The sequence below is a fragment of the Mauremys reevesii genome, linkage group 6 (assembly GCF_016161935.1).
Source record: "Mauremys reevesii isolate NIE-2019 linkage group 6, ASM1616193v1, whole genome shotgun sequence".
Classification (NCBI taxonomy): Eukaryota; Metazoa; Chordata; order Testudines; family Geoemydidae; genus Mauremys; species Mauremys reevesii.
This window is the reverse complement of record NC_052628.1, coordinates 66,245,107-66,254,484: the sequence shown is the minus strand read 5'-3', so window position 1 is coordinate 66,254,484 and position 9,378 is coordinate 66,245,107. Positions and strand designations below refer to the sequence as shown.

The following is a 9,378-nucleotide window of genomic DNA, read 5'->3' as shown; positions in this document are numbered from 1 at the left end:
ACTTAACTGAATTGTGTTAAGTATGCAAAAGCCTAACTATGGAGTTCAACTGTAATTCTACTTAATCTTTTTTGAAGTACAGTTTAAATTCCTGCTGTATAATCCTATTTATCTCTAGATATATTCTACCAACTATTTCTAGACATTTCTAAGTAACCAAGCACATATTTTAAGATGAAAAACAACTAAAAACTGGGGCTAATCTTGCCACTTGCTGAACTCCTATTTGCCAACAACTTTAAAGCAAGCTGAGGATGTTCATTGTATTTCAGGAGGTACTCCACACTTTGCAGGATTACTTACACCAAGATCCCATGTCTATATCAGAATATATGGCCAGATTTCAATTATAAATATGAAATTTAAAAGAATACTTGAAAAACAAACAAAAAACCAACAGTTCCTCTTTCAGGCAAGATTGTTTCTCTAACATTTGGGCAGAACAAAATGCAGTGCATGGAATTCAGCTCCCGTGCTGCTTTTCACATTCAGAGTTCATTACCTGTCGCACAGGAAATACCAAAATCTGGTCATGGCCCATAAAAAGTCTCTCTTTCACCATGGGTTTTTAGTAAAAGTTTGCAATTACTGTTAGACGTGTACATTTTTAAGTGAAATTCACCCAGATACCAGTGCAGAGGTCAGACAATTCTTTTTTTAAAATCCCAAATAAGAGCAGCCACATTCCTTCAAATATCTCCTGACAGCCAATTTATTTTGTAGCGGTCAGACCTTCTGAAGTATGAACACTACACCCTCTCCTGGCTGAAGGAAGGGATGCTTTGACATTTGGCAGCATTTTAGGTCACTGCCTCCAGTATAATAAGAACAGAGGAGAAAAATATCAGTTGCATTTTGTAAAATAGTCATTTGTTCTTCAACCCATTTTTGCAAGCTTGCTATAGCCACACACACACACGCTTCCCCCCGCCCACATACACACACACCCTGAAAATTTAATGCAGAGCTTGCATCAGGTACTATAGCGCACTTTGATAAATAAGCATGAGTTGCTCTAGAACAATTACTTAAAAAGAAAACAACGAAACTGAGCTCTGTGATATAGTGGAATGAAAAGTTATGCATTTATGGCAATTAACCAGTTTACTTCTGTTTCATTCTTATGGTGTCATATGGTATATACACAAGATTAGAATTTTGGCACAGAAATTTTGCGTAAATTTCACAGCAGAGAGGTGAGGAAAAAATTCATGGTAAGGTCAGGGGGACTGAAAGGTGAGGCCTGGTATTGGGGACTGGAGGAGTGTTGGAGAGTGAGCTCACACTCACCCGAAAGCAGTGGCTCCTGTCCTGCACGGCTGGTCCCAGCTCTGGGCATTGCGACCTGGTGCATGGGATTGCAATGCCACTCAGGTTTGGCTCATGTGTCCCTTCACAGATGGAGATAGAGGGATGGATGGGCCAAATCTGAGTGGTGTTGCACCCTCACGCGCAGGACGCAACACCACTGTGTTTCATGGACTTTATTCAAATTCACAATTTCTGTGACCTCCATGACAAAATCATAGCTCTAGGTGGGCACCAGCCCCTTCTAATCAGAATTTTTTCTAAACTACATATACACACCAGCTACTCAGTGAGACAATGTTTCAATCTGTAGTGCATGAAACAGAATGAACTAACTAACTTGTCCAACAGCAAAGCATTTTTGGGCTTCTAGAAATATTCAGAACCAGCAGCAGTTGAAAAAGACCCTTATAAAATTCAAGATTCTCTTGGAAAGAAAAACCAAGATATCATTTTTTTTTTACTGAGAGTAATATTCATTTGCACAGTTAACATTCAGTGCTGCTAACAATGAACATCAATCTGAATGCTTTTATCCCTCATTATCACTAATGGAGTCTCACAAAATTTCAAGATAATAAACTTGATACATGCAAATGATCAATTTTTTTACATTCTGTGTTTGATATTACAGCTGGCAATCTTTGCGTGAGTAAAAAGGATTTGAATAAAAAGAACACAATTTACAAGAGTGTGTGAAAACAAACTAGTTTCTTCAAATTGGATTTAGCAAGCACTTAGTCATTACAATGACAATTTGGCTTCAAGGAGCTGTGCAGTTTCTGTATCACTATTTTACCTCACAGTTAACATTTGTTAACAAAGCAATGGCTTTTTTAAAGCTCCAGCATAAGTCTAACACACACAAAGTATTTTCTATAAAGAGACTGGCAGGTTTATTGCTTTCTCTCTCATAATTTGTTACCCCATTATATATTTTTGGTCACGATAAAGAAAGAATTTACATTGCCTCCAGTAGTCATTTAATGGGGCACTTTACATTTTAAAATTTTGTACGTTTAAATTTTGACAATGAATTTAAATGAGCTAAATAAAAGTTAAATATTTAATTCTGTATTATTTAACAAAGACATACAAAAGCTGTATTGTTGGAATTAGAAACTTATCTGCAATGTTAAAAGTACCATCAATCTGAGAGGATTTTTATCCAACATTAGCATTCTTAAATAGGAACAAAGGCACATTATAACAAAGCACTTTTCATATAATTTAACACACACAGACTTTGATTGAAGAGAGTCTGTAAATGGATCCAGGTTTCCTCTAGTTGGGTTGACACTTGGGCTATTTCTTCCAGCAAGACTGGCTCTGAAGAAAGGATTTTAAGGTGCAACTGAAATGAAGACAAGTAGTCAATTATTTAAATTCAAATTATCACACCTTTTTTGGGGGCAGAAGTGGGAATCAACTTTTCTATTCACCCCACATCTTCCTTTGAGTGATGCCCCAAGTAAAGCAAGTAATGTTATTTTCTTTTAATAAAGACAGCATTAAATTGAATTTATTTTGTCAGATCCCTTTTACCATCAGTTATTCTACTACTACTATATATGTATTAACTAGGAGAAGGCAGCAAATTTTCTCAAACACAATGCCAAACCAGATATATGAATGAAAAGATATGCTCATTGCACACTCCCATCTTTTCCCCAGGGAGTAGTTCTGCTCTTCCTCAAAATCCTGCATCACAGCCAGTCTCCCTCTGGCACAAACAGGCTGGATGCAGCACTTTGAAGCCAACCAGCATTTGCTTATTCAAAATGACCCTTTACTGACTAATGCAAGAAGAATGATGCCAGGCACGCTCCTCTTATCTAGGGGTGGAGCACAGTGACTTCACACAGTTAGCACGTGTTGACCTGGAGCAAGGGACAGAGCTCAGAAACAAACTTTAATCCCATGCAGGGAAGCATACTGCACCACTACTATACTGTAGCCCATGCAGTAGTCATACAGTAAGTAAATAATAAAGGAGTAAGGAATGGATAGCAGAAACACAAGAGACTGATCGGCCTAGCCCTATAAGGGTAGTTTAAGCAGTTAGCAGAAGTATAAGGCCTTATAGCCTGGGGAGGAAGAGTTGCTCAATAAGTTAACATACATAAGTAAATTAACAGGGACGTTACATCACAAGATGGCACAAGGCTTTGTTTACTGTTTTGTAATAATCACAAATGTTGCAAATGACTGAAGATGCTGGTTTACACCAGCTGGGGATATTTTTATTTAGGGACATCAACAGATGTATGCTATTCTTGTGGTCAGATATGTCAATTCGTTTACCCTAGTAATAAACTTGAGGTAAGAGAATTAATTAGCTATGGGAGAATGGCACCACAGTATTAGTAGGGCAAGAAATTACAAATGAGGAAGAGGGGCTGAAATCCCTACTGAATATGCATTAGGGATAGTGGTGTCAGTATAACAACATTAGAAAAGCTGTATCCCAGCCTATATGCCTGGGGTGATATGCCAGGATGATCACCACTAGTGATAGTTGTCATCTTCCTGCTCACCATGATCACCAACACTTCAGATTGTTTTGCAAGAGATGGTATAAGTATATGGATGCTTAGCTCATTCTGTGTTGTCTTTGCCATGCTGGCTTACAATGTTTGCGACTTTGCTAACTATTATAAATACAGTGTGATTTCTTAAGTCTGAGTGTTGCAACTGTACACACTGGGGCTCCCAACTGAACAGTAATTCTGCTAATACGGGGCCTGATCTTGGGACAAGAACCTACCAAATTTCAGAGTGCTAACTGGGGAAACTAAATCAGTAATGTAATCAATATACAATCAACACACCAAGCAACAGTACCACTGGCCCGCTGTTCACTTTTCTTTATACAATTAAATTTATCAGTCACACTGAGCTTGGAATTTCTGTTCTGTCTAAATTCTACAATATATTAGTCTTTCTGTGATACCTGAACACTATCTCCCCTCCAGACTCTAAATAAAAGTATGTGTTTATATTTCTCTAGCCTAACTAATTTTAAATAGCTCCCTCTCCCTTAAATTTTATTCTCTGCAAGATTATTAAACTGCCTCAATTAAATGGACACTCTCACAGGTGTGTGAATCTAAAGACAAAATTTTTAAAAGTTGCAACTGTAATTCCTTTCCTAAACTATAGTACAATAAAAACAGTCTCTCAACTAGCAGAATCTACACATTCTATCAACATTAGAAAACAACTTTAAGAACCATTTTACTAAAAAGCCACTTCTGTTTAAAAGAGTGCCTGTTGCCATGATAAAGTACAACAACATGGTTATCTTCACACCTCCTGGAGTACATTCAGTGTTAGCCCACTAGTGCTTAAATCATAGTTTCTCAAAATCAGCAGGCTAAGATGCAAGCTGAAAACTACGACTCCCAGGGTGAAAAGAACAAATGCAATCAAATGTTTAACCTCACAAAAATATAGGTAACAGTTATTTAACTACATTTTAAGTAACTGTTGGTTAAGAAAAGCACTAAGTCATATTCGAATGGCAAATTGAAAAAAAAAAAAAACCCAAAATGATCATAAGGAATGAATTGTGTTCAAATGATTTTTTTTTTAAAACTGCTAATATTGTCTTTGCCATCATCTCTACTTTTTCATTTAAGTTGTTAAGACTACGGTCATGTAGGGTTATTATATTAGTCAATAGATACAGTAAATCATTTTGGTAAGCCTGAATCCATCACCATAAAAGATGATAAATTCTTCAAAGCAGGTCTTTTTTTTTTGTTGGGCAGATTTTATCTATTTTACAGAGCCATGTACCATTATGGTATAATAAGTTGCAGCAGCAGTAACAATAATTGTATCAAAACATATACAGTTACCTTTAAAAACAATGCAAGATATGCCTGGGCCAGCTCAAAGTCACGCTTTGTGTTCAACATTGTCCCAATCAGTCTCAAAAAGCTTTTCATCACCTCTACAGAGCCGCCAGCATCTGGAGCCAAGCCTCTTAGCTCTATCTCAATACTAGATGGTCCCATTTCCTTTAGAATATTAAGTGGAGATTTATCTGCGTTAAAGCATTAAAAAAGAAACAGTTAAACATTTGCAATGAAGTGACATAGAAACGCTCAATATGAAAAAAAATATTTCAAAATCTTTGAACAGCTATTTGGTGGCATTCTGGATGAGTCTCTTAGTTTGTTGGGTTTTTTTCTTTTTTAGTTTCTTCAGAATGCCATCTCTGTCTGCAATTACTGTTCCATCACATATTGAGAGGAAGTAGCATCTGAATCTCATCACCAGTAGTATGGGTTTGACTCACCCTAAGGACTACCTATAGTATCTTCATGAACATTTTTATGCCTTCTGACATTGGTGCCTTCAAAATGTTGTAAAGCTTATCATTAACAAGTTAGTCTTGCCATTAACCACCAGCTTATCATTAACCACTAATTAACCATTAATTCTTGGCATAAGAAAAAGTGCAAACTGCCACTTTCAAGCTGTTAATATAATATATACCAAGACATGTGAGTTGAATAGCACTTTGGTTGAGATAAACCTTTATTTAAGTAAGTAAAACATGCAATTATTTATTTAATCAAAGTTATATAATGCTTTTTCAACAGTTATTACTTTTGCTAGTGATTAATTTCCCCCAGCATGGTGACAGAAAGATGGCCACTCTGTAATTTTAAGTGTTCTTTTCTCTTCATTACTCTTCTGACCCACTATTTCCAAATACTACAATCCTACCTGATTTTTGCTACCTCTAGTTATGCTTCTTTTGAAACTCAGAAGTAAAAGCTGATGACAAGATCAACTTCTAATGCAGCTGTTTATAAATTAGTGATCTTAAATTCTCTTTGTATTCTGTCAGAGTTTGAGTTTCTGAAGTTACTGAGAAGAGACTGCAACTTTCATTATATTGTTTGTCAAAACACTTTACAATCTCGAGTGTTATAGTAGCTACATATGAAGCAAGAACCACAAAGCTAATTTATTTGTAAAAAAGTCACATTAATATAGTGCTGGTAAAATGCAGCATCTAATTTCCAGAGATATTCTTAAACAAAAAAAGCATACAAGTATGCAACATATTTACAGAGTTAATATTCAGAGAATACTTGTAATTGTTCAAAAAGTCTTTACACTTATCTATACAGCAGCTTTGAAAAGATCCAATATAGTGCTGTGTATTGAGATACTAAATGCACTGCATAAAAATGTATATCAGTTTGTAACAGCTGATTATAGCAGTTCTTGTATACAAAATAGGATATAAAAAGTACCTAATTTTATCTTATGTTTTATCAATCTCTCTCATGTTCTATCACCAACTAGCACTATGGCAAGGAATGTTAAACCAAAAAGTGTCAGTCACCAAATGATAGAATATGCTACATCAAATGTACCTACCGACACCAGAGGAAGGAAAAAAGATGGATACATGTTGAGTCTACTAATTCTGATAGTTCCTTTAAACTAAAATCCTCAATTTTCTTAAAGCAGTAAGAAATAACCAGGCTGGGCGTTAATGACCTTGGTAGAGGGGTGTGAGGAAATTGCCCTCTCCAAACCACTCCCATCCCCACCACCCAGTTGCACTGGGCCTGATTCCTTAGTCACTCCATACACAGAATTCCCTTTGAAATCTATGGAAATTCCACAAGCAAAGTGGCTGGAGGATGAAGCTCAGTACTTGGCGGGAGACAGTTTTCTGTAGAAACTGGCTGACAGGACAGCAGCACCTCTGTTTTCATACTGACAGCTTTATCATTGCAACAGAAAAATACAAACGTGTTAAGTGAAAAATCGAGTTTGCAAACTATTTTAGAATGCAGTAAAATGGCACGGACTAAAAACGTGACAATTTCTTCATGCTTGAGATTTACTCCAGAACTTGATGTTGAGTTCTTTTTGCTGAACTTGGTCCTAAAAGGTGCATTGTTTGTTTAAAATAAAATAAATAAATAAATGGGTGGATGGATGGTTGGAAAGGATTTCTTTTGTTTTACTCTCCCACAATTCAAAATACTGAAAATTTTTCACTCAAACTTAAAAAAATAGCTTAGGACAGACAAAGCACAAAAAATAATCCTAAATGTGAACGTTGAGAGCATGTAAAAACAGGAGAAAGTGTTACAATGGAAATCGCTCTGCAACCCTATCAGGAACTGCTTTACTTTAAATTGCCAATCTATGTTGTCTGCAAATTTCATTTATACCCAGAGTTAAATCTGAGATTCACACTCAAATGAAGGAGAATGTCAGAATAAGCTGGCTCACCTCAGAAATCTTATTTGAAGGGTTTAAGAAGCAGCAGAAGAAATCTTAGCAAAGCTGGCTTGCAAACAACTCTCTAATGACAATCTACTGATGTTCCAGTTCTGTGCTTTTTAATTAACAGTTGCTTCTAAAATCCTATTTTAAAGTGGCTCTGCTGAGGCACCATTTAAACAAACGAATCCATCAAGTACATGAATCTCTACAGGTGATTCAAAGCCTTTAAAATTTCAAAATGCACCAAGTGTTAAGTTACCCAAAGGATTATTTTTTATAAACAATTATTTCTGTTTAAGCCTTATGTTTAAATTATCAGGAAGATCACAAGTCTTAAATTGTCTGAAATATGGTGAGCATGCCATTCACAATAAAAGTTAATAAAAAAGGTATTGCTAAGATAGTTCTAAAGAATCGCCAGCTTAAAAGCATCAGATGTGCAGACATTACATTAAGCATTTACTGCCTGCCTCGTAGACCAGTGTTAGATCATCATAAGTTTCAAGGTATCGCAGCATATTATCTTTAAGAAGTCAATCTCATTCTCACATGTAGTGGTTATATTTTATTTAATTTTTAACTGTTAACACTGTTTGCCTAGTGCCGCTGTCTTTGCAAATACATGCTAAACCTCTTTTCCATGACGTACTAATTCTTCATCAGAACTCAAACATTCATTCCCAATATTAATAATGCGTTACACTTGAATGAAATTTCACACATTGACTTACACTCATTACTGCTCAAGGCTTCTTCAAGTTGAACGTAGAAATCAGATTTTTGTGCCAATACTCCAAGGTTTACTACCTTTGACTAAACAAAACAAAAAAGGTCACACACATCACTTGGACCATATACCAATATACAATGTGTACTTTCACATCCTACGAAGATATTTTTCATGGATAGGACAAAACATTTGAGGAATCTGGATATAAATGCATTAAATATAAACAGTTGGCGCTGGACTTTTAAAGTATGCCTGGGATATGCAGGGGGAAAAAACATACAAAATATTCAAAACGCTATTCAGTTTTTATCTTTACCTGCTGTTCATCATTTTCTTCCTTAGCAGCAGCATATCGTGGTATGAGGCCAGGAACTGTTGGGATGAAGAATGGAGCTGATTTGGGAACTTTCGGTGGCTCTCTTGGTTTATTCCTTTTCTGTTTAAATTTTTGAATTAAAAGAATCAGGTTTATCATTTAAGTTTTTGATTTTACAGATTTAAAAAAGAAATCCTTATTGGGAAGATAATCAGGCCTGTTAGAAAAACCCAAACACTTCTATATTTTGGAAATGTTTTATTGATTAACATTAGGAAGACTTAAGAGAGTACATCTACAAAACTGTCCCAGGCATTATGAAATGCATTACATATTTTCCAAATGAAAAATCCTAAAGTAATATTGAAGACAGAGGGAGGGTCTTTTGGACAAGCTCTTCTATGCCTGATGCAGCTCATGGGGAGCATGTAAAGCTGTCTTTATGCCACGTTTCATTCCCCTCCCTTCCAGATTCTGGTCTGGTGACACAACGTAGAGCAGATTCATAGGGGTGTTTAAGCTGGTCTGACTGGAAAGTGACCTCAAAGAGGCCAGTGTAGTGGCCATAGTGGCTGAGGTGGTGATGCAAGAGTCATTATACAATTCCTATACCACCCAAGGAGTCCCTCCACTTCAGAGGAGTCCTAAGGCAACTGGTTAAGTCAGCTGTCTGTCTTGTGCAACCAGAACTATCAAAGGAGGTGGGATAGGACCACAAGATCTGACCCAGAAGCCACAATAATAAAGCTTTTCAGTA

General features: G+C 36.3%; 1 protein-coding gene across 3 annotated transcripts in view; it reads right to left on the bottom strand.

Annotated features, from left to right (window-relative positions):
* Positions 1-1,061: 1,061 nt before the first annotated feature.
* WDR36 (WD repeat domain 36) overlaps positions 1,062-9,378 on the bottom strand; it is a 67,192-nt gene continuing 58,875 nt past the window's right edge. For all 3 annotated transcript variants that reach the window (XM_039545393.1, XM_039545394.1, XM_039545395.1), the window contains 4 exons: positions 8,622-8,741; positions 8,307-8,388; positions 5,172-5,359; positions 1,062-2,662 (listed from right to left, as the gene is read on the bottom strand). In XM_039545393.1, the coding sequence (XP_039401327.1) occupies positions 2,513-2,662; positions 5,172-5,359; positions 8,307-8,388; positions 8,622-8,741 (540 nt within the window). In that variant the 3' untranslated portion in view covers positions 1,062-2,512. The remainder of the gene's footprint in view (positions 2,663-5,171; positions 5,360-8,306; positions 8,389-8,621; positions 8,742-9,378) is intronic.